We start from the raw sequence: 25,960 nt of genomic DNA on the forward strand, positions 1-25,960 counted from the left end.
ACTCAGAGGCATTGCATTTCCTGTGACAGAAAACTAACAGGTCTCAGATTGGTAGAATTTTGCATGGTAAATCCAAAGACCACAGAATCTCCAAAACCAGCAAAAAAATATAATCATGTAGTAGGAAAGAAAAAGCAAATGTGGATATAGAGGTTGTTGGGTTTTAAAAGCAAACGTGTCTATAAAACTGAAATGCTGTAGCTTTCTGTATTTTTAATGTCTTTCATGTAAAAGCCAAAATTCAAGAGTTAAAAGTATGCAAAGCAAATTTTTACAAAATATATGGAGTTCTGGCTTATCTTAACAGCATTTTTGTAAAGGCGAATAAGCCAATTTCAGATATTCTTGATCAGTCACATTTTCGCTATTTTTGAAAGCAGTCTTCCTGGATGTGTTCCAAAGCCTGCTCCAGCCTAAACTGACTCTGCTGTCATTGCTGCCGCTGCTTGATATATATTGGCTGAGACTATGGTCCTGCTTGTCCACTTTCATTAGCTGGCATTCTGGATAACTTATGTGAGAGGGGGAATTTTTCTTAGGTTGTTTTGGTGTTTTGTTTTTTTTCCCTAAGTGTCTCATTATGATGATTCTTCCAAATCTCTTGAGTAATAATGTCTCTCGCTGCAGTCTACTGCCAATCCACCTACTTCCCAATTAAGGGAGCATAGCGATAGACCTGTTTTTCAGTGGAAAATTTCTGTTAAAATCTCAGGGGGGTTATACAGTTCTACCAAATTATGTTATGTTACAGGAGGTCATTCTGAAGATAAAACCCACAGATGGAAACATGTGAATACAGTTTTAAGAAATAGTATAGGTGGTTTAATTGGACTCCCATTTATGACAGAGCACAGTTTGTGTGTACTTTCTTAAGACAGACAGAGACATATGGCACCTACTATTACCAGTACTGCTGGGGCTTTTGCTCTACATAAAACTCTCCAGCTGGCAAAGGGCCAGCATGAGGCTCTATGACCTGATTATCTTCTTTCCGAGGAGCTACATACATGTATCTTTAGTAGCCTGCAATCCCTGTGCTACCTTCTGATGCAAAGTGAGATTGCAACCGGTTCTGGCTTACCTTGTGAGTTAGGGAGTGTTGTTTGAGATGGTGGGGCTGCACAAACTCCATGCCACACTCAGTGCAGATATATGGGCGGATGTCTTTGTGCTTCATCATGTGATTTTGCAGCTGACTTGGGTACTGGAATGTCTTATCGCATTCAGTGCAGTTGTATTGTATAGGGCCACGGTGGGTTGTGAGGTGCCTCTTCAGCTGAGCCAGGGTTGGGAAGTCCAGACCACACTCCACACAAATGTTCTCTCTGCCACTCTCGTGCTTAGACTCATGTGCTTTCAGCTCACTGGGGTAGGCAAAACCCCTGCCACAGATTCTGCAGTTGTAAGGCTTGATGTCGCTGTGTTGCATCATGTGTCTCTTGAGGTGGCTGGTTTGAGTGAAAGCCTTGTGACACACCTGGCACTTATGTGGCCGAGTGCCCTGGTGTGTCAACATATGTGTGTGCAAGTGACTCAGCTGCTTGAAAAGCTTGCCACATCGGGTGCAAGCATGGGGCTTAATGCCACTGTGCCCCAAGATATGGGTGACCAGGTTGTACTTGGATGTGTAGGACTTCTCACACATGGGACATTGCCAGCGTTTCTGTTCACCCCCAACATCAACATAGTAACTGTCATCTATCTGAAGGTTGACATCTACTCGTTCCACTTTCTGTTTATTTTCACCACTTTCTCTTACTTCAGCTCTCCTGAAGGGTGGCTCTGGAGGTCTTTTCATTTGAAAGGGGTTCCTGAAATGAAAGTTTGGCGGCACAATAAAAGGAAACATTAAGCCAGGGTGGACTTTAGGATAATAAGGGTAAGGAGCCTGCATGAAACCTGGGCTACTGGGCCATGCCACATTAGGCTTCACTGATTCTTGCTTAATGGGCTTGGCTCCAAAGTGCTCCAGAGTTCTGTAGAACTGAAACCCAAAGTTGCAGAGGTCGATCATCTGGGAACTGTACTTGGGCTGTGCTGGCTGTTGGAACACCAAGGAGAGACTAGAAGAGCCTATATCACTGTGGTCTTCAGGTCTGTCTGGTGGTGATGAAGAACCCTCAAGGGCAATGGAAGGCGGCATTTTTGTTGGCATGCTCTTACGTTTCCGAGAACCTCCTTCCAAGGACCCCTGAAATGTTTCCATGTCTCCAAGAGGAGGAGGGCCATAGTGGAAATGTGAGAGGTGCGATCTGAATTCTTCACCAAATGGAGTTGTTCTCTGTGGCTTTGTAACAGGGCTTAGTGGCTGCAGGCAGCGAGAGAAGGAAGAGGCTGCAGTACTGTCCACATTGAAACTCATTTCTTCATTCTTCATCATGCTCGATTTTTCCTGTGTTGCACAAATTCCTTCAAATAAACAAACACCAAAATCTCTTTATTTCTTCCTGTTCTCCTGGATTTAATGTGTTATTTTATTTATCAAGTTTGACCCATACAATATCTTTGCAACATAAACAATCAGTACCATGTAGTGACACACTACTTTGCATCTGAATCTGTATAGCAAGATTTATGCTTAATTTAATTCAACCACACTATTTGTAGGCAAAATCTTGTCCTTGGCTGTGCATGCACAGGTTCTAGAAATTGGCTGTGCATCTAAAGGATATAGCAATACAAACAGTAATGTTCACATTTATTATGGTTGTGACATGAAAAGCCAATGCCAAAAAATGTTAAACTTCTTTGTATCATTAACATGTGCTGCTGTGAGAGAAAACAATGGCCAAGAGATCTAAGGACACTGTGTACCATCAGGTTTTGCGCCATGTTTCCTGGCTTCTCTCACTTTGTATTGTAATAAGAAGGCGGAGATTAATTTATTTTCTTTGTTTTAATCCCAGAGATATTTACCTGGCAGATTTGGAGGAGGAAAAAACCTTTGACAACTCTCCAAATTACTTCCAGTTTTATAGGCTTAATCTGGAGGGGTTTTTGTTTCTAAATAAATGGGCGAAATCACCACTATAAAACTAAATACAGATTTAATGTCAACAACCCCCCAGGTCTCCAGAGGAATTGATACATAAGAATGCTCCAAGCCTTACTAGTCAGACTGTCACAAAGCAGATTAATAATTATCTTCTGGCAAAATTTTATGTTCCACTGATCAGCTGTATCCTGGGCTGCATCAAAAGGAGCATGACCAGCAGGTCAAAGGAGGTGATCCTGCCCCTTTACTCTGCTCATGAGACCTCACTTGGAGTATTGTGTGCAGTTCTGGTGTCCTCAACATAAAAAGGACATGGAACTGTTGGAAGAAGTCCAGAGGAGGGCCACAAGGATGATCAGGGGACTGGAGCACCTCCCATATGAAGACAGGCTGAGAAAGTTGGGGCTGTTCAGCCTGGAGAAGAGAAGGCTGCATGGAGACCTCATAGCAGCCTTCCAGTATCTGAAGGGGGCCTATAGGGATGCTGGGGAGGGACTCTTCATTAGGGACTGTAGTGATAGTACAAGAGGTAATGGGTTCAAACTTAAACAGGGGAAGTTTAGGTTGGATATAAGGAGGAAGTTCTTTATTGTGAGGGTGGTGAGGCACTGGAATAGGTTGCCCAAGGAAGTTGTGAATGCTCGATCCCTGACAGTGTTCAAGTCTAAGTTGGACAGAGCCTTGGGTGACATGATTTAGTGTGAGGTGTCCCTGCCCATGGCAGGGGGGTTGGAACTACAAGATCTTAAGGTCCTTTCCAACCCTAACTATTCTACAAGTCTATGATTCTGTACACAAAGCTTCTCCTGAATTTAGGGTTCACCTAAAATATTGAATTATGTTTCAGGTTAAATAATGCAGCTACCTTTTGTCTTTGTTCTCCAGAATCGTGGAATCATTTAGGTTGGAAAAGAGCATTAAGATCTGTGAGTCCAACCACAAACTTAACACTGTCAAGTACATCACTGAACTGTGTCCACAAATGGAACATCTACACATCTTTTAAATACCTCCAGGGATGGTGACTCAACCACTTCCCTGGGCAGCCTGTTCCAATGGTTGACAACCCTTTTGGTGAAGACATTTTTCCTAATATCCAATCTAATCCTCCACTGGTGCAACTAGAGGTCATTTCCTCTTGTCCTATCACTTGTTACCTGGGAGAAGAGACCCACACCTACCTCGCTAAAACCTCCTGTAGATAGCAATAAGGTCCCCCACAAGCCCCCTTTTCTCCAAGCTAAATAATCCCCCTTCCTTCAGCTACTCGTCCTAACACTTGTTAATTAGACACTTCACCAGCTTTTCTGGCTTTCTTGACATGCTTCAGCACCTCAATGTCTCTCATGCAGTGAAGCACCCAGAACTGAATGGAGGATTTAAGGTGCAGCCTCACCAGTGGCGAATACAGGGGAATGATCACTGCCCTGGCCCTCCTGGCCATACTATCTCTTATACAGACCAGGATGGTGTTGACCTTGTTGGCTACTGGGCACAAGCTGGCTCATGGTCAGCTCCATCAGTCAGCACCTCCAGGTCCTTTTCCATGAGCAGCTTTCCAGCCACTTGTCCCCAAGCCTGGAGAATTTCATGGGGTTGTTGTGGCCCAAGTGCAGGAGCTGGCACTTTGCCTTGTTGAACCTCATACCATTGGCCAAAACCCATTGATTCAGCCTTCCCAGATCTCTCTGCAGAGACTTCATACCCTCAAGCAGATCAGCACTCCCACCCAGCTTAGTGTGATCTGTAAACTTACTCAGTGTGCACACGATCCCCTCATCCAGGTCATTTATAAAGATACTAAACAGAAATGGACCCAATACTGAGCCCTGGGGTACACCACTAGTGACCAGCTGCCAACCGGATTTACTCCATTCAGCACTGCTCTTTGTGCCCTGCCATCCAGGCAGTTTTACACTCAATGAAGAGGACACCCATCTAAGCCATGAGCAGCCAGTTTCTCCAGAATGCTGTGAGAAATGATGTCAAAGTCTGTACTGAAGTCTAGAAAGACAACATCCACAGCCTTTCCCTCATCCACTAAGCAGGTCACCTTGTCATAGAAGGAGATCAGGTTGGTCAAGCAGAACCTGCCTTTCAAAAACTTGTGCTGACAGGGCCTCATTGTCCTTCTCCTGTACTTGCTGTTTGATGGTACTCAAGATGATCTGCTCCAGAATGTTCCCTGGCACTGAGGTCAAACTGACAGGCCTGTAGTTTCCTGGGTCATACTTCCAGCCCTTCTTGTAGATGAAGGTCACATTTGCCAATCTCCAGTCAACTGGGACCTCCCCAGTTAGCCGGGACTACTGAGAAATGATGGAAAGTGGCTTGGTGAGACCTTCTGCCAGCTTCCTCAGTACCCTTGGGTGGATCCCTCATGTTTGCATAAACTTATATGTGTCTAAATGGTGTATCAGGTCAATAACCATTTCCCCTTGGAACATGGGGGCTTCATTCTGCTCCTCATATCTGTCTTCCAGGTCAGGGGGTGGGCACCCAGACAACAGCTGGTCTTATTCTTAAAAACTGAGTCAAAGAAGTCATTAAGTGCCTCGGCCTTTTCCTCATCCTTTGTCACTCTTTCCTTTGCATCCAATGCAGGATGGAGATTGTCCTTAGCTCTCCTTTTGTGGCCAATGTATTTATAGAAATATTTTTATTGTCTTTTAAGGCAGTAGCCAGATTAATTTCTAGTTGGGCTTTGGCCATGCTAATTTTCTCCATGCATAACCTCATGACATCCTTGTAGTCCTCCTGAGGGATGCACTTATCTGTGCGTGCATGTGTGTTTATGTACATGCATCCATCCAACCAAACAGAGGTTGTGCTGGAAAACCAGACGTATTTTCCCTCTGTCACCTGTGACACATTGATGCTATTTATAACCCCGTTCTTGGAAATGCTGGGTGGAGAGCGTGAAGGTGGTTGGAGTGTTAAAGATACTCCTGTTTCTTTTTCAGGAGGCTCTATGTTGGATAAAACTGCTTCTAAATATAGATAAAAGCACATTTCTGTGACCTAGTTAGGCTGTGGACAAAAGAAGGCATTTTAAAAACGTTCTTACAAGCAAATTACTTCCTTATAACAGGTTAGACTGTAGAATTATCTTTGAGATACTGTTTGAAGCCAAAGGCTTAGTGATGAAATTTTAAGATGGAAAATTTGCACAAAGGGATCAGTCAGTGCACAGATAAGAAGTAGTAACCAAAGCAAAAATTGTAGGAGCTCTAAACTGATTACTCAGAAAACATCTGTGCTAGTAGAAAAGGCTGCAAAAACATTGCTTAAAACTGGGACAAGTGTTTAATAATTATGCCAGGATGTGACTTTTAGTCCCTGACTCACTGACTGGATATAGTGTATGTGTATATACACACACTATGTGTACACTATTTTTGTGTTTGTATGTGTATTTAAGTAATATATGTAACTGTGTACGATCCATCAGAAAGGATTGTTATGGAATATGCATTCTGTTATGTTTCCTTGTCATCCTAAGTCCCTGGGCAAAATAAGGAGCAGTTAAACCTTGAAGACTCTTTGGGTGCAAAGGCTTGGTTTACTAAAAAAGGAGAAGGGGAGAGGAATCCTTTGAATACCGAAAAAGACTCCACTTTTTTTTCCTAAAAGGAAAAAAAGTTTGGGTTTGGGTTGGGTTTTTTTCAAAATTCAGTATAAGCAAAGTTAAACTCCCACAATTTGAACATAAATTATGCCTGTACACCAAAATCTTCCCTTCGAAGTATGGACCTGTCCCTCAAATACCTTTCATCTTGTGTAACTGATTCTTTCCCAGCAATATGGGTATAAAATGCTTCAGAAAGCCCACAACAATTGAAAACCCAGCTATGTTATTTACTGCTTTTGTTAGATTATTGAAATACTGCCAAAAATACACAGAAGTAATGAAGTTGTGACTAATCGCTCTCTTGTCTCTTGGCTGCCAGTTACTCCCTTCTTCCACTGCCTGCATTATGCAAAATTTCAATCTTTCTGGAATACAGACTCATGGCAAAGGCTGTAGAATGGCTTGAAATTACTAGAAAGAGTTAATTTTGTTGCACTACTAACCTTTGGCTGCTTTCACTGAGCTTGTGGGTTTATCGCACTGTCCACAGCTACACACATCACAGGACAAAACCTATGGGGGAAAGTATTTAAACAGTCAGTGACAAGCAGTCAGAGAGGTGCTACACAATCCAACAAAAGAGGACCTAAAAGGGGAGGGAGAGTACAGATTTGCAGTGCAAATATTTTTTTTATATTTACAATATTACTATATATTGTAAATCATAATATATTGTAAACTCTACTGTATTTTTTTATATTTACAAAATATTATAATATATTGCAATATTTACTATATTACAATATATTGCAGTGTAAATACTTTCTGCTCTTCTTTCCTCTTCAATCTGCCAAACACTGTAGTGGAGAAATTAATTAAGGAAAGATTAGATGTAACCTATCTTCTCATCTGCTTTCATGCTGGTAGCAAACCCTTACTAATTTCTAGGGAGCCATGATCTTCACTTGATCAGAACTTAATTCCATAAGTATGTGAGTCCTGAAGAAACCACAGAAGATACTACAGATCTAACCACCATGCAAGAAATAAGGAGCTTCAAAGATTTTAACTGCAGCTCCTCAGTAATTTTATTCTGTATGACTCTGGAGTAGCTGATCTCATTTTAATACTCAACAATGAATAATGAGGGTGTGAATTGAAAAACATTTGTTTTAAATATCTCTTAGTGATCTTTTGTGTTTCCTATAAAAGCACTTTAAAACTTCTTTCTTCAGCACTTATTATTTGAATTGTAATGCTATGTAGCACAGCGGCTTGTGATTCTAAACACTTAGTTTAAACCTGGATAGATATTATGAAATTCTATCTTTTATCAGTAGCATTTCAGCTCCTCAGTTTTGAAAACTTGGTATGGAAATCTCACTGAGACAGCGGTTTTCATACTGTATTGGCACTTACACTTTAAAAAAAACCCCACTAAACCTAGCACTCCAGAGCTTATTAAAAAGTTAATTTCTTTTGAACAGACAAGCATCCTCATGGTTTCTTTCTATATGTAAATACTTGGAAATACATGATTTTGAAAAATAGAATGGCAAACAAGCTCCCACCCCACACTTTCAACAAAAGAAAAGAAATACTACAGTGAGTTCAGGTAGTTATTGAAATATTTCCACGATAGAATATTTATGCAACACCTAATAATGTTGTTAACTTCCATTAAAGAGGAATAGTTTATACCAAATATGAATCCCCCTTTATTTTCTCATTTCCTTTCACCGTATTTCTACAAAGGATTAAAAAAGTATGTAAATCATGCTATTCACTCTACAAACATATGCTTGTTACAGTTTCCAGTTAATATTCTGCACTGGTTAGCAGCAAATTTTCTTTAGACTTCAGTAGAACAAAAGTTGTGCATGAAAGTGTCTTCTAATAATAAAAGTGTGAGGTGGTGAATTTTCTCAAGCTTAAACACTGAATACTACTGTTCTGATTTTGCTCTTGGGCAGCATAAAGCTAAAACCAGAAATGAGACCAAGATGAGTGAAAGTTTTATGTACTCCCTAACAAAGGGAAATGGTCTACTTTATTAAGAGGTTTGCACTTGTGTTTGCTCTTTCACAAGAAGAAGAAACAGAGGAAAGTGGAAGAAGTGTAAAGGTGGCTGAATAGACTGAACGGCTTCTCTTACTGAAAGAGAAGTTACACATTTGATGGAACATGTATGACTGTAGAAATTGTGCCCTGTAAGAATGTATTTCTGCTTTCCTTTGGGGCCTGAAATATTGGCCTCTGTAAGGAAAGAATGAAATCTAACAGCTGTTTCTGTATTGGAAATGGTGTAGATCAGTGAAAAATGACACACTATTACATTTCTTGAGGTGAAGCTGAGCAGCTGGAGAGCTTCAGCCTTATTGAGCAACCAGCTGGGTTTTTTTCAGTCACTGACTGTTGTAACCCGCTATATATCGATGGTCATGGTTATCTTAATAGAATCTTCTTCATTCAGTTCACATTTCCAAATTGGTTTTGGAATGTTTTTAAATGTACTAGATGTTTTGGAACAGGTTTTAAATGTACTCAGTCATACAGCTGTTGAACTAAGAACCAAAGTCTTTACTTAGTTTTCACTTGTTTACTATTTCGATTTATGCAAAATTCACATCAGTCTCCAGATCTGACCAAAAAGGGGGTTACAAATTCATCTCATTTCAGCAGTGAAGCAGTGTTCCCTATGGCATCTACACTGATTTATTTGTCAGACTTTGAAAATGCTAGGAATACTTGTACAAACATGAATGCATACGCTCCTGGTAACGGAGTATTTTGAGTTAGTACACATCTGATCATTCCTTACTATCCTCCATGCTGATTTCCTTCAGTGATGGCATGAACTCTCCATTAACCCCTTTTTTCTTTCTATTCCACTTCTTTTCTGCTGCCTTCAGAGTGTGAGTGAAGTCATGCAACAATGTTGCCATTCCTCATTTCCTCTTCTATTGGGAATTTAATAGTTTTAGAGAGTTGTAAATCAATCATTTGGATGTTTTTAACCTGTAATTTTAAAATTTTTCTTGTTTCTTTTCCCGGTTTTATAGCCTGCCGTAAGAAGTTAGACTACATGATAATAAACTTCCACAGCTGTAAAATCTGTGCACCTGCTTGTCATTTGTACAGTCAAATTTTTGTTTCTAGGTAATAGTGCTACAATGCTGCTGCAATAATGAATGATGCAGAAGTTCTAAACATGCTTGGAAGATACAGAGTTATTTGAATATGATATTTCACTAGATATTGGCTCAAACTGTGATGGTTATTCAATAATAGATTATTTGCATAGCGTTTTTTTCAAATTAACGTACATTATTTACTCTAGGAGCGAGTGACTGTAGTCATTAGAGTAGGGTAAAAGATAAAAGACCATGTTCAAACGTTCATCAGAATTTCTTTAAAATCTATGTCAACTCTCTAATTCTTTAGAGAAGTCTATGCAAAGTGTGTTTTCCATCCATGTTCTCACAGTATAAATATCCACATTTCAAGCACACAAATTTGAAAAATTGAGTCCATTAACATATACTGAGTACATGTTTTTATACTCAAGACAAGTATATAAACTGGGTATGTGTTGTATAGTCAAATCAGCCTTGAAGTCCGTAAGCTACATTATTTGCAGCTAACCTAAAAGCTGATTTACATTTTAAACGAAGAGAGCACTCTTCCTGCTACAGTGTAGAGCCAGGAGAAGACAGAAATTTGGACTACTTTGCAAAAATAAACATGGATTGAGGGAAAGTATCCAAAATCAATGAGTGCAGATACTGATTAGGAAGACACAAATGGTGGGGAAACCTTAAAGAAACAGTCCTGTGCTGGAAATAATAGCCATTGTGGAGTTTAGTCGAAACTTCTCAATACCACTTCTACAAACAGTTGTTTTCTCTCTCTCGCATGCAGACCTGGTATTAAACGAAGTCCATGATTTAACATCTCCTTAACTGTCATTTAAGCTAAGGCTTCTTGTCACATGCCTTTGGAAACAAGTTGATCATGAAAATGATCTGGAATACTGAAAATGAGAAGTGGACCAGATCAGGTTTTTTCTTCCTACATTAGTGTGATAGTACTGAGGATCTCAGTGTCTTTTTCACTTCTCCCTGGGAAATTACCTTCATCTGCTGGTATCAGGCTTCAGGAGAAAACTTCTTCTTTCCATTAACAAACGTGTGCTTTTTTTCTCAGCACACATTAAAGGAAAACTGATAACGTTGGTAACTCTTCATAGGGCATAATTAGAGCTCACTGAGGTTTATGGGAAGACTTCCAATGAACTCTGAAATTAATCTGTCACAATTTTCCTTGTTATTTGTTATAGGATCTGTTGTCCAGTGAGATACGAATCCATCTATGCCATGACCAAAATTGGTTACTTTTAGCAAATGTATGGTACATATATGAAAAATACAACTTATATCCTGAGACAACATGCTAGCAGATGGCAAACTTTGCAGATAAATGTAGTAGAAATCATACGACCACACACATAAGAAACTGAACTGATAAAAAATCTGACATGGTTGAACAGTTTAACATGACTCAGTAAACAAATGCAAGAAGAAATGAACTTTCAAGGGTGTCCTATATGTTAATTATTTTCTTTTTTCCTTCATTGACTCTGTTTTGGCATGTCTTCCTTGCTTCATGTCCAAAGTTTGATTGTTTTAGATATTCCTTTGCTCTAAGTTCTTCCTATGCAGTGTAGCTGCATTAATGTTGTGTGGGAGATGACACCAATGTGAAGAAACGGGTCTTTTTTCAGAAAATTATGCAACAGAAATACCCTCCCTGCATTGTCTTTGTTATTCCCAAATTTTAACATTTTAAGTTAAATCCTTTCTGTTTTGTTTTGGCTGGAAAATACAAAATTAAGGGAACATACCAGTTTGCCTGGTTTGCCTATAAAGTGGCTTTTGCAGTCATCTTGGATATATGTGTAACTTGGTTTTGTACTCAGTTTTCAGGGAGCAAGACACTGAGCACTTTTACAGTTAACAGGTTTTATTGATATTTCTTTTAATAGAGAAAATTATTAAAATAGTATCAAAATTAATGTGCATTCACTTTTCCATAACCTACAGATCATTTTTGTTTTGCTAACTATACGAAGTGTTAGTGAATGCCCCATCCCTGGCAGTGTTCAAGGCCAGGCTGGACAGGGCTTTGAACAACCTGGTGTAGTGGAAGTTGTCCCTGCCCATGGCTGAGGGGTTGGAACTGAATGAGCTTTAAGGTCCCTTCAAACCCAAACCGTTCTATGATTCTGAGGTGTTAAACTAGACTCTGAGATTTCCTCTGCTGAAAGTGTGGAGCCATCCCATCACCCACCCTGTGAAAGCTGAGGCACTGTTTGTGCTATGATGAGCACTTATAGAGTAATTTATGGTATAACTAGCTTTTCAGTGGTGGCATGGATTAAATAGAAAAAAATTGCCTGGTGTTGTAGTGAGCTACCCTTAGACATTTTCCCTCTCTCCAGTGTGAGTGTTGTGTTCTTAGTTTAGTCCTGATGTCCAACAGGACAGTAAGTGGAAACCACAAAGCAGTATGGCTTTGTTTACCACTGAACATCTGCAACAGGGCCTTACTGGTGATGCCTTGAGCAGTACTTAAGCCTCATGGACCACCTCTAGTTATTTTGATGTACATACAAAGTGCCCTTTGAGTACAGCTTGGACTTGCTGGTGGTCTGGCTCTTTATTTCTCTTTTTCTTATCCTCCTTTCTTCTTTTTTTTTCTTTTTCTTCCCCTTTGTGAGTTTTCTTAGTTCTTCTCTTATGTTTCCTTCCCTCTTCACTTCTCTATTCTATCTGTGGTTCACTCCCTCTCTGCTTCTCTATTCTATCTGCTAAAATTGTCAGCAGCACATAGACAACCTAGATATTGAAATTGATGTTAAGTCCACAGGCTCTGAAGCTGTTTTCACAAAGTCACCCCAAACCACAGACACACATGATAGGAGCCTGCAAGGCACAGCAAATGATCTTGTCTAAAAGTGTGTAATGGAACAAATATTATAAATATCCTCAGATGAGCACTTCCACCTTCTTGATTCTTTGGTACCAGCAAGGAATTCAAGGCTACTTTGGGGTGGGAACAAAGTGGAGAAGGAACAGTTATTTGATGGCATATCTCTGGGTTCACAGCACAGCCCTGCCTTATCTCTGCCCATAGCAGAATGGGCTCTTGCCTTTCTCTTTCACCCCACACAAACCTGTCAAGTGTAGCCTGAAACAGAGCTGCTGGTGAGGTACGGAAGGATGCAAAACCAGACATATCAGCGCAGGCTACTAGTGTAGCTACACCAAGATACTTGTGAAGAATATGAAAACCAGAAGGAAGTATTGTGACAGCTTTCCAGTATTGTCCTCAGTCCTTCAGCTGTCTGTGGCTCAGAGCTTTCTTGACCCAAACATGTTGCATTCTGACTTATTTTATTCCATGAAGAACGGATGTGGACGAAGGTTATTTAATATAAAAATCAAAAGACAACTGTTTCTTGTGGGAGAAGGGACATGCAAAGATAGGAAGTGAGATATCTTTGAGTGCTTTGGTGGAGGTTCTTGTACCTCCAGAGGATTAGAGAGAAGCCAGGACAGTGAGAATTGTGCTGTGCAGGAGGAGAGGTGCCTACCTACTTTCTTCTCTACCTACCTCTCCAGGAAACACCTCTATTTCTTCTCCTGAAAGTCCCCTGAAACCAACGTGTACTGAAGATTATTTCACTCATGCCTCACTTTCTATCCCCCCATCAAGTCCTTCATCAGCTGACCCTGTCCTGCTTCAACTTCTCCCGTCTTTAGAAGCCATTATTTAGCCACTATAAAACTAGATCATTTTTGCTGATAAGCCTTTTACCGTATAGTCTTTATGTAAAGGGGTTTTATTGTACAATTCCTTTCTTTTGTTCTTTTCTTTTTCACTAAAATGGGAAAGTGAAATACATTCATATTCTGAATAGAAGTTTGAAGGATACATGGGGGTGAACTATTTACCTCAAGCAGGCTAACCAGTGCCATAGAATCACAGAATAGTTGGGGTTGGAAAGGTCCTTAAGATTGCATCATTCCAACCCTGCTGCCATGGGCAGAGGACGCCTTAGACTAGACCATGCAGCCCAAGGCTCTATCCAGCCTGGCCTTGAACACTGCCAGGGATGGAGCACACACAGTGTATGGCACTGGAGGCACTCCTATGTCCATGTCAGGAATAAATTTTTCTTAGGTACCCCAGACCAGTTTTGCCTGTTTTCAAAAAGAAAACACAAACACAAAGCTGAGCTCAGGGACCTGTTTTGCAGGAAATGAGTACAGACCTGAGTTTAGACTGAGGATGTACCATAAAAAATTGTACTCACCCATACTTGTCCCTTCTGGAGGTTTTGCACTGCAGAAAAGAGGTTGTGTGTCAGAATGAACTAAAGGGAGCCTGACACCATAGCCAAGCCATAAACATAATCACTCAGGAGGCTGACGTGCCTTTAACTTTCAATGAACCTGGAGAAACAATACCTGGAGCCCAGACCTACGGTTAGATGGATAGAATCTGCAGCCTGTCTACCCCATTTGTCTTCTCTCTGCTCCCTGCCCCTTGGCAATGACATTTTTGTCTGTGTAAAGGAACAGATTCAGCAAAAGGGGAGCAAGGTTACCCTCACAAGCTTTAGTTAGGGCACTCTCTTAACAGGCATGAGATGTGGGTCCAAATTCCCTGGGGAGAAAGGGGGAAAATTAATCCAAGTCTCCCATCTTGTAGCTGTTCTATTTTGCACCAAATTTTATGTCTTTGGTGTATATTCAGTTTTATACAAATACTCTTACAGGACTTCATCCCCAGGAGCATTTCCTCATAGGTATACTGAGTTTTCAGACCCCACCCAGAGTTCAGGGCTGGCCATGATGGTGACATTCAGAGCACATACAGCAGCACAGCTTCAAATGTGCTGTCTATGAATTAGCTGCTCACTCAGCAGCGTTGCCAGCTCCTGGGCAAAGATCGATGAGGACTTGGGGCTCCCTTCAAGGCTCTGGCCATTCAGGAGCCAGACTCCTGGTTCCCACGCTCCAGTGCTGAAGGCATCCTCCCTAGAGCTACTCACCTCGGCAAAAATCCTATCTCTCCATCCCTGCTTCCTGTCTACTTCCATATCTGCCACTGCAAATTAAAATAGCACGTTTTTGGCACCATAGGAATCCTATATATTAAATAGTTTTTCCTCTGGAAAATTACAAAATAGCACTAATGAAGGTTTAGGATTTTTTTTCCTTTTCTCACCACACAAATATTAAAAGAGATGGCCTAAACAGAAGAAAAAATAAATAATATTAATGTAAGGAAACACCTAGTAGTAAAATAGCAATATTGAATAGAGTGTGGGGTCCCTGAAAGAACACTTTGGGCATAATCTTTCCACCTACAAAGCACAGCTATTAAATGCTATAGAGTGAAGTGGAGACAGAGGGTTTTGAGCTGTGCAGTTATGTTATTTTAAAACAATGGAGGTATACAGAACACCCAAAGTTAGAATGGTGAAAAAAGCATGCCCTTCCATAACCCTTATGCTGCACTGCTTGGGCTGCTGTTTCGAAAGTAAACCTTTCACTGGCATTCATGACCTTTAAAAAGGAAATAGATTGAGCTTTCCTTCCTACTGTAGTCCCAGTGTCCTTATCACCTCTGTGGAGGCCAGAGAGATGGTCTGGTCTCCTCCTACCTCTTTGTTATCTTAAAGGGTAACTAAGGGCCGATTTCAGCCTTGGTTTTACAAGCCATCCTGCTGGCACCCTTAGCACCATTAGCAGTTAATAAGACCTTCCAGGCATGGCATGTGTAAATCAACAGGTACCTCAAAAGAGAAAGTACCAGGTGAAATGTGCACTTCTGCCTGTAGAAGGGCCAAGAGAGAATAGGATTGTATAGGAGACTTTCATATAAAGTCTCCAAAGCAGATTTTTTTTTAATGAAAGTCTAGACATGGAGGAGTCTTATTAGTCTTCAGCAGGACCATTGGTTTTTTGTGTTTATTTTGCATTCAGTTCTTTGTTTCACACAATTCAAAACTCATAGTGAAACTGAAGGTTGCTAAAGTAGTAGGTATCATGTGTTCCAGTAAGACATTCTATGTCCTAAAAGAACTAAAAGAAGAGGATTTAATCCAGAAACTGGCAGAAATAGGAAAAATATATCTGCTACCGAGCACTCTTTTTGGTGTCCACTTATTAAAAGTAATTACCAGATGAGGCTTTCTTAGATTTCAGCTGAAGTCTGAGCAGACTTGCTGGAAAAGCTGCTTGGCTGAAAAGACTATTTAAGCCCTATGGACCTCTATTACTCACTTGCAATAAAGCTGCCTCAGTAGTGACTTAAACATTTCACTCTGAACGTAAATTCAATAGGAAACACAGCAAAGGAATTAGAGATGTCAGTGACATTCCTAAGACACCGCTGTGTTTATTCCATTAATACCCAAATAGAAAAAAAAATTATATAGAGGAATCATGAGCAATGACACAGAGTTAAAGATCGTTCTTAAGGCAAATTTCTGGGGCATTGGAACTACTTTTTATATATCTGCACTGTGATTAAGGAGGTCTGCTTTTCAGTCTGACAGAGTATAGCATCTCTCTTAAAACATCGAAACCACTTTGAATAGATATTTATTGTTTAGAAAAATATCACCTTCGCCTACATCTCACAATTGCATTCAAATAAGCATTAACTTCTAAAAATCAGTTGAATTTTTTTAAAGAGTAATGTGCTTAGTTATTCAGTTCCAGCATAAATGGTATTTTTGACTGATCACTTGAAGAGTCTGCAAGAAAGTAGTTTGGGATAACTTCCTCCCTGACTTTGCCCTTCGCCTATGCTACCATAGTTGAACCTTCTTCTTGACTAAAGAGCAAAAAGCAAATGCTTTTCCTTTCTGATCCCCAAGATGCATCATGCCTATGGGTCTTAACTCTTTTGTTAGCTTCTAGAAAGTTTTGAAAATAAACATTAGTTTGTTGGCACAACTGAAGAAAATCTGAAATTTAAAACAAATTTAATATTGCTTCAGTGATTTTGATCAGTTGGAAAACAAACCTCTATGTAAATCAACTAACAGGGAAAAAATCTCGACGTTAATTATTTTAAATTGAAACAGATTTAAAATGCCAATTTTACTGAATTCAGTTAATTAGCATGCAAAGTGGGAATGGCTGCTCAGACTTAACCAAAAGTCATAAGCAGACACTGGAACAGAGTCCAGAGCTACAAACAAATAAGAAATCACTTCTTGCCAAAGGGAGGGGGGGGCGGAGGTTGGGGGTGAGGAGCGAGAAGAAACTCGACATAGTTTCAAATCTGAAATTCTGAACATTCCCCAAACCACTCTAATGCTAATCCTTCACCATTAGTGATGCCAAAGGCTTGTTCTAGGTACTAACTTAGTTCAGATTTTCATTAAAAGAAAAAAGAAGCAGAAGAAAACATCAAAACACAGTGATGCTACTCCATGACTAAGAATGGCCATCCAGCAGTATAAAATGTTCTGTGAAAACCACCTTATATATCAAAACCATTTTCTTAGTATCTGTTCCTCCTCCCCCCAACTCCTCCACCAACTCCCTAATTCTATTCATGGATTTTTGCCATGTACAAAAACCTGGAAGATTTGATAGAAATTATTGCTGTGTTTTGGAAGAAATAGCTGTGTTCTGGGAGGAATAGCAGGCAAGGCTGTGGTAGACAAGAGGATATTACCCAGAGAATAAATAATTGTGTGAATTGTGTTCCAATTCACTGTCCTAACTATGTTCAGTACCTTCCACTGGGTGCCTGTTCACAAATTTTTTGTGTCTGGTATTGGTCGAGCTAGTGAAAATCCTCACTGCAGTTATTAGAGACAATGCAGATCCTGATCACTTGCCTATAGAATCCAGTGATGCCTATTTGATTGCATTTCCTTACCTGCAGCTTAAGCTTAGGAAGGCTTCCCTTTGTAAAGGACAAGAAAAAGATAAATTAGTGTATTTGGGTAAGAGCACATACTTTTTCCAGTTTACAAAGTCGTTAGTAGCAGATACAGCATAACAACAAAAGATCCTTCCTGACTGCAAAAAAGAGTCTACAGTTAGATTGCAGCCCTAACCATAGAAGACTAAAGCATTAGTGTCTTCTGCACAGTCAGAAATAGTAACAAACCAGTGAAGAGGAAGACTGGAAGTCATCTTGTCCCTCCCAGCCAACACACATGTGGCTTATCAGAGGGCCTGGTGTCAGAACAACCTTCTCCCACAGGAGGGACAAAGCTGTGAACTTCCATCCCAGAACTGCCACAGCTGCTTCTCTACCCTGGGAACACTACCCTGCCAAATTTTTTTCCACAAGGAGAAATTAGATGGTTTCTAGTTTTCATCAGGCCTCAAGAGGCTGGCATAGGTAATGCCTGCTTGCTGTGAATTATTATTCCTTGCAGTACAGCATCATCTAACTATTAAAAATATATGACCCTTCTTGTAGCCTTGCTTTCAATTTCAAAACAGTTGTACCTTTCTGTAATTCATTAGCAAAAAGTGATGTTAGCAACATACGAGACTCAATTTACCTTGTAGATTTTTGCAGATTCAACGAACATTTGCATTTCTCAGTATTCTCTGAATTCTAGTGCTGCTAATGAGAATAAGCAGCTGGAAAGTCTGATGTTTCCAGATATACTTTTTATGAGTGTCAGTAGTGGGTAAATGGGTTTTCATGAAACACTCTTTTTATCATAAGTTTTTCTTGTAAATCACATGAATTCATATACATCCACAAAGTAGAAGGGAAATGTGTCAGTGTTTTAGCTTTCATAGTGGCAGACAGAGGGAAGAAAAAGTTATATTTTTTTTTCAGCCTTCATTCAAATAATTAGTAATGTGTCTTTCTAACATACAAAGCAGGAAATAAGGAGTGAAAGCAGAAAGAAAAAAAAATGGCAAATATTCACATAATTTCTTCCCATAACCTTCAGGGCACAAAAATATTTTCTTTTAATATATAATTACTTTGCTTAATTACTTCCAGTGATGTTAGAAGTCTTTACAATACATTAAATATTTTCAGTTTAGAAGGAAAATGATAGGTTTTGTTTATCAAGATCAGGGTAACACTAGTATAAAAGTATTTGTTTTACAAAAGCAAGTCACCAAGTTACTAACTTGGAAGAAACTAAAACAAAGATTAAATACTATTTTTCATTGGATCATTAGTATTTTAGAAGCCAGACAAGATACAAACATAGACACCAGATAGACATAAAGAAAAATCAGACATCCAGTATGCAATTCAATACGTATTTCAAGTAATCAATGCATATATTAATACATATGGTAGGCTTCTTCATTGGATGAAAATCTGAATAGCATTCCACTACATTTAAACAGCAATGGAGAGCTGTGGTCTCAGTTTCCAAATATCAACTTTTCAGCAGAAAGAAGATAATCCCAGGTCATCTTTTTTCCCAAAATTGTTTCTTTCTTTTTAAATGATTCACACTATTTCTCTCTATAAAGCTGTCATTCCTTCCTTTTCAGTGATCTTCTGGGCTTGTAAACTAGAATGGGGAAAACTACTGCATTTAAGAAGAAAATGCTCATAAAAGGGGGTCTATTTTTAAAAGTCGGGATATAAACTTAGTTCATCAAACAAATGAGTAATTTTACAACTATCTGTAGCAGTCTACACAGCACTAATAAGGTCAGTTTGTTTTATTGGGTCAGTTACTACTGAGGAACATGCATCAGTGCTCAGAAGCAACAGACCATTTCTTATCAACTAATACAAAGCTACTTTTCTTTACATAGCTTTACCTGACTTGTGTCCTTAAACCATGGCCACAGAAAATCAGTGTTACCTTATGCAGCCTTTACTGCTTTTGTTTCTCATGGTGATACTCTGCTGACATGTCTGGCTAATTGGAGCACACAGTTCAGACAGATGTCTTTCTGTGGCATCTAGCCTTTGCAATATCAAGGATTCCAAGCAATGGAAGTGCTCTCTGGGTAATCCATACTCTTCTGCCTCTATATAAGGTTTATTTTGGGTTGCTACCATGATTCATCCCCCTGTGCTTCTTCCATTCTAAATTCTGCATATCTGTCTGATGCTACTAGAAACAGCAGCTAAAAGACATGCCAATATGTTCATCTGTGAGATGCACATCATGCCTCTTAGTCCACCAGTATCTGCTCTACATCCAGATAGTCCTGAAGCAAGGCTCTCACTGATGCTACAACAGTGACGGCAAAGATGTTAAAAAAAGTCATAGCTTACGGAAATCCCAGGGTTTGAAAGAATGCAAAACCAGTAAAAAAGGTTCAAATTACCTCCTGGTCAAAAATCTACATTACAGATTCCAAAATGTTACTAGGAATGTAAATCTATGCTACTATCCTTCATCCAAAACTCTGATTCTCAACAGTTTTCATCATTAAAGAAGCTGGTCCTAAATATAAAAAGGCAATTGACATTTAGAAAGACTTGTATCAGTGTCTATGCTTTTTTGAATCAGACCTGGGATTTCCATAAGCTATGACTTTTTTTAACATCTTTGCCGTCACTGTTGTAGTTTTGGTTTTATTTTTCAGAACAAAAGCAAAATGTCTATATTTTCTTTCATTATAATTCCAAACAAATCAAACAGAAATATTTATTGGAAATGGAAATAAAACACGAAATAATTCTCTGAGAAAATACATACACTGAGTTATGTATGATATATACATAAATATAGCTCCTAGCAAGAGAAGCAATAACACTTTAAGCAAAATAAGCAGAGCCTCTCTCTTTTTATTCTTGGTTTATTGCTTCAATGTTATTTTTTTAATAACATAGAGGTGAATAACTGAAAATTCCTTTCACAAGCATTTAAATTGTGCCATAAGATGGTAGTAGATCTGTACTCAATGCAGTCTCAGACGATATCCTTCTCTGCTTGTAAATATCTCAGCTTGTGGGATAAAGACTACACATCAACTAAAAATCTCCTATTCCTGACACCTGAAGAAAGGTATTAGTTGTGTTACAAGCTAGCATAATACTAAATCATTTACAGTTATTCCAGCAATAAATTATACAATTTGAAAACAAACTCCAAACGATTGCTTAGATGTACTATTTGAAGGAAAAGTAAGACCTGTAAGTGAAATCTAAGAATGAATTTCAAAATTCAAGGTCTGTTTTTTACTGTCAAATTATTAAGCATTCATTCAGAAAATGCTCTTTCTGTGTGCTTATTATTTGGTAATGGGTTTAAAAATCACATATACTGCTTTGACCACCTACTATGAATATGAACGCACATTCTTATTTATGTATTTCAGACAATCTCTCAGAGAAAGAGTGTACTGTATTCATGTCCATACTGATAACACGTTAATGTCTAGTGTCTTCAGAAACAAAATTGGTACCTAAAGGCTGCAACTGGCTCTTACCTACATAACAAACTGAATTTCTGAACTAACCAGACCAAAACTTACAGGCAATTGCAATCCAGACTAACACTCTACAGTTTGAGAAAAATCCCACTGCCATTACAGAGCTTATGTTTATGGTTTGTTGTTTGGTTTGGGTGGGTTTTTTTTAATGTTTGGGAGATTATTTCTCACTTAAAGTAAAAAGAGATTTTCCATATATTTGACATGTAACTTGTCACAATAGCTATCCAAATAATCTATTTCATCTGAATCAGTATTTAGTCACATAAAACATAACCTCATGTGTCCCAAGCGAAAGAAGTGGCAAGTGGTTTTCATGGTAATATCTGGCATTTACTTGCTATTAGCAGAGGACTCTTGGTGGGTTAAGTATAACCAAATAAACCTAACAATTGGTACCAACCTAAACCAAGCTGCAACATTAAGATGCAGAGTTCGAGAAACCTCATTTGGTAGAACCCATATGCTGCTCCTGAAGCAAAGGGAATCTACAACTTACCCAGAAATCGGGCTGAAATGGGGGTAGATCACTTCTTCCTAAAGAAAGTCTTGCAGAAAGACCCCAGAGGGAGAAAGAAGAAAATCATCTCCACTACTTGGTTCAGCGAGGGGTGGGAGCAGAGGGCTGTCCTGGGGCGGAAGCACAGCCCAGGTGCTCTGGTGGGAGCAGGAGCGGGAGCAAGGCAGCTCCAGCTGTCTGCGATGCCTGCTCACCATTTGGAGACACTCTGACTGAGCTCTGGGTATCCTGCAGAGGACCCTGTGCTGCAGAGAGCAGCAGCTTTAAGAAATACTGGATCAGAAGATGACCAAGTTTTCCTTTTGCAGATAAACGGACACCTGTCCTAATTCTTACCCCCACCTCTGCATTCCACTTGTATAAAAGCCTATGTGGGGGTGATATTTGAAACATATGCTTGCATTCAGTCACTCATTTTACATGCAGCTGCTGATAACTTTGATACATTTAAACCCAACATGAAAAATATTGATACCTACAACAATGCAAACACAAACAAAAATTGAATCCACCCTATTACCAGTGGTGGTGATCAGCCTCAGTTCGACATGAAACTTTTTGTTTTCAAGTGAGAACCTGGAATTATCTTACCATGTCTTAAAAGTCACTTCTTACACTAATCATACACACAGATGAGTAGAGATAAACATGTGTAATCATAAACACAATACAGTTTGACGGAAAAAAAACAACAGCTAGTAATTCTTCGCCCATGATAGCACAGATTGCTGGGTTGGAGCAGACTTCAATAGTGGCAGATGATATATGAAATACATCAATTTGCATATGACAAAGTTTTTGTCTGTATTTCAGCAATGGCCCAGTGAACCTTGCTGAAACATTCAGGATAAGGTTAGTGAAGCCTGAAGCAAGATTCTGGTAGCAGAAAGGATATATGCAAAATTCTCAGCAGATTATGTTATGAATATTATCAGCCTCACTGGAAAACACTCTCTTGTCTGTACTGATTAAACACTATGCTATTACCACCAGTATCTAAAAAACAGACTATAGGTAACTATAGCATAAATATACTCCTTGTCAATGCATATGGTTATTACATTTTTATCAGTTAAATGTGCATCTGATTAGCGCCTTTTCTTAATACAGAAGCATATATTTTGTACTTGTAAAGAGTTAACCATAAATACATTTTTACTTAACTTACCAGTTGTTGAAGCTGGAAGGAGTCTTGCCCTAAACTCTCTACCTGCTGTCATGTTGGTAATCTCTGTCTCTTTCTCCCTTTCTCTCCCTCCCCCCGTGCAGAGATTGCAGTAAACTTAGAAAACTAGCAGGGACAGTGTTTCAAATGACTTAAGAAGGAGAACAGGAACAATCATTTCGTTCTCTTTTTTTTTTCAGATGAGTACAGTACCTTCAGAAAGAAGGAAGGAAGGGAGGGGAGAGGAAGTCAACAACCCTTTGCTTTCCTGCAAAAAAATAAGGAAACAGAAGATAGCAATCTCATTTTCTCTCAAACAAAATGTTTGGAAAAATAAATATATCTAAACTAAAAGGAATTCCTCAAGTATTATATCTGAATTATTGGCTCCATAAAACCTACTTTACAGCTTGCTATGTGCAACTACATGAAATGAATTTCCAACATAGTAGGTAGGAATAAGACACAAGTATCTTGTGCAGAGCAATTAGCCATAAGCTTGCACGAATAGTGTAGGCTTTTACTATAGAGAAGGACTGATCATAGATGTATACATATATCTTGTTTCCATGGTGATATAGGTACCTTCTTTACTGTGATCACAGGAATATAGTACATTAGGTATTTATAGAAAGCTGTGAAATAAGAAATGGGATGAAAATGGTCACAAAATTGGTAAGAATTCAGTAATCAGTAATTTATCTCGAAGATTTTCATCATAGAAGGCATACTGATGTATCCAAATGAACCAATTTGCTATGTTCTTGGACACATTTTATATTGTATTTTGTTTCTTTCTTTACTCATTAAATATATTTTGACAAAGAGATACTGGCCAGCTGGCAAGAGTTATACCTCAGATAAGTTTAGTCTATTGTGTTCTACTGTATTTTTTGTTTGCTTGTATGTTTTCCCCTAACTTCATCTATCATCTGAAGTTCACTTACACTGATATTTTTTCCTTCTTTTTCTTTTTTTTTTTTTTAATATATATTCTTGAGAGTAAACACCTTCACAGTCACTAGGGCTGGATTTTTCAGTTAATCTTGTAATGTGGTACTGGAGATGGAGCTGCTCATTGATGAGTAATTCAGGGTTGAGCTCTGCAAAAGAAAACAGAAAGCCATTTCAAGTGGACCTCTCCTATAATCTGTGCATCCAGACTTCTCTCTGAGAGCAATAGCTAGATGAATGTTGCTGAAGTAAATTGAGACATTGCTATAAAACCATTGTTAATGGGAAGACAAGCTGGTATTTTATCCCATAAAAATTATTATTTCTTTTATTGTACAGTAATGAAAATTGATAAGCTGCAAACCAACATAAGAAGTAGCTTTCTGGCACCTGTGCTCCTTCATGCAGTTTCTGGTGCTATTTCCAGAAGACATCTAACAATTTTTTGGCTGGAGAGGCTTGTATTTTAATGTTCAGAAACTGAAAGCTTTGATAACGGACATCAGAACTTGACAAAGCTGTGCAGGTGTTACGAGTGATCTCCAGTGCTTCCTGGAGTAGGTGAAAGCTTATTAGGAGGGTGAATTTTAAAAACAAAACAACGCAATGCACTTAGGTATATACTGAAAATGAAGTCCTTGACACTCCAGATGTCTAGTGCATACCAAGCACAAGGAAAGTAAAAGGACATGGGAAACCACCAAATTAATGTCTTGTCCTGTGAAGGTCAATCGAATGGCTCAAAAAAAAAAATAATATTTTATTTAGAAATTGTTTTTCAAGATCTTGAAGATGGTAGAAGCTTCCGGGCTTTTTAAGTTTGTTTTATCCACTTATTTGCCAGGCATGTCAGGTTAATGAGACCCTACACACTGCCATTATGTATCATTTTGTTCCTCCCTGTTGGAGTGCATTGAAGAAGTTTAGTTGAAAACCTATACTGACTAAGTTAGGATTATTCTTAGATGAGACTAGATCTTCTGCCAGACTGACAGCTAAGAAGTTAAAGCCTTGATTTATTTTTGTTGTTGCTGTCGGTCTGTTTTTTTCTTTTATTTAGCTCCAGTAAGGAATTTTGTTTGGAAGCTCCTTCCATTGGCATCCTATATGTTCAAAATAAGAATGAAATAAACATGTTCAGCATGCTAAAAGTAATTTAAGCCTCTATCCAGCATGGATATAAAAGAACACAGAGGTAACTGCAGCAACAACGGTATTTCACTTCATCCTGAAAAAATGAGACTGCAGGCAAAACATGGAGACATTTACTGGTTTGCTTGCTTTGCTTTAGGACAATAACCTTATACATCTGAACTGTCTGCAAAAAAGTAAGGTTAATATCTTCCTTCCGGTCTACAATATACCTGTGGAATTTTAACTGGGTAAAAATAATACACTTCTCACTTAGAGACAAAAAATATTGAAGGACCCCTAATTGTTTTCCTTACGTGACTATCAACTTTGCTTTCCTGGTTTCTGTTCTGCACTGCATGTTTACTGTAGACTGTTCAGGAACAAGCTGGCAGAATGCTAATGGGACCAGAGACAAGTGGAGCTTGGCCTAAAGGACCCCCCTCACGTGCTGCATCATGTGAAGGATGTGGCTGTAGTTGTCAGTATTCAGTTACATATTGTGATTTGTTGAACGGCTATGTGTCACATTGTTACACAGTAATATAACTCCAGGCTTTTCTGGTTGGTTGTTTTCTGTTTGTTTTTTAGTTATTACAGTCATACTATATGTATTTCATTTTGTTTCACATTAGAAAATATTAGGATGTTAGAAATACTCCAGATATTTTACACTACTACATGTCTTTCAGGATCATAGTATGATCAGAGTATTCTCACATCTGTTTGCTTGTACAGCTATATCTACTACTCTGCCACCTACACATTTTTACTTCTGAGTCAAGTAATATCTAACCACCGCTTAAATTAAATACTGACATTTGCAGACTACAACCTTTGGACCAATCATATTTTTTCAGTTGTTTTGGGAAGAGAAAAGTGGGGATTTTTATTAAAGAGAGGAGCTTTCCTGGCAATAAATACCTTATTATAATTTAAAGTGGCCTTTATAACTCATGCTGGGCCAAACTAATTTCTGGTAAATGACATTGGCTGAAGTCATTCAAAGACAGGCTTTTCCTGTACCCTGTATGTAATCATCACAACTACCTTTATTAAAACAATACCATCAAAAGCTATTTTAAAATAAGATGGTATGATTAAGAGGATGTGTTTTCATCTTTTGACATGCATAAAGTTATGTGAG

The 25,960-nt window shown here is 38.9% G+C and overlaps 1 protein-coding gene across 2 annotated transcripts in view; it reads right to left on the reverse strand.

The window, feature by feature from the left end:
- The window catches only part of ZNF366 (zinc finger protein 366), a 33,243-nt gene extending 10,360 nt beyond the window's left edge, over positions 1–22,883 (reverse strand). The window contains exons 1-3 of one of the 2 annotated variants that reach the window (XM_061357739.1): positions 22,732–22,850; positions 7,070–7,139; positions 1,082–2,409 (exon numbers count right to left, since the gene is read on the reverse strand). In XM_061357739.1, coding sequence (XP_061213723.1) covers positions 1,082–2,380 — 1,299 coding nt within the window. In that variant the 5' untranslated portion in view covers positions 2,381–2,409; positions 7,070–7,139; positions 22,732–22,850. Of the gene's footprint in view, positions 1–1,081; positions 2,410–7,069; positions 7,140–22,731 lie in introns of both variants that reach the window. The other variant, XM_061357738.1, reaches the window with a different exon arrangement.
- Positions 22,884–25,960: the final 3,077 nt, after the last annotated feature.

The sequence above is a fragment of the Neopsephotus bourkii genome, unplaced genomic scaffold, assembly GCF_033783945.1.
Source record: "Neopsephotus bourkii isolate Nb327-2 ecotype Australia unplaced genomic scaffold, CSIRO-AGI_Nbou_v1 NB_915, whole genome shotgun sequence".
Classification (NCBI taxonomy): Eukaryota; Metazoa; Chordata; class Aves; order Psittaciformes; family Psittacidae; genus Neopsephotus; species Neopsephotus bourkii.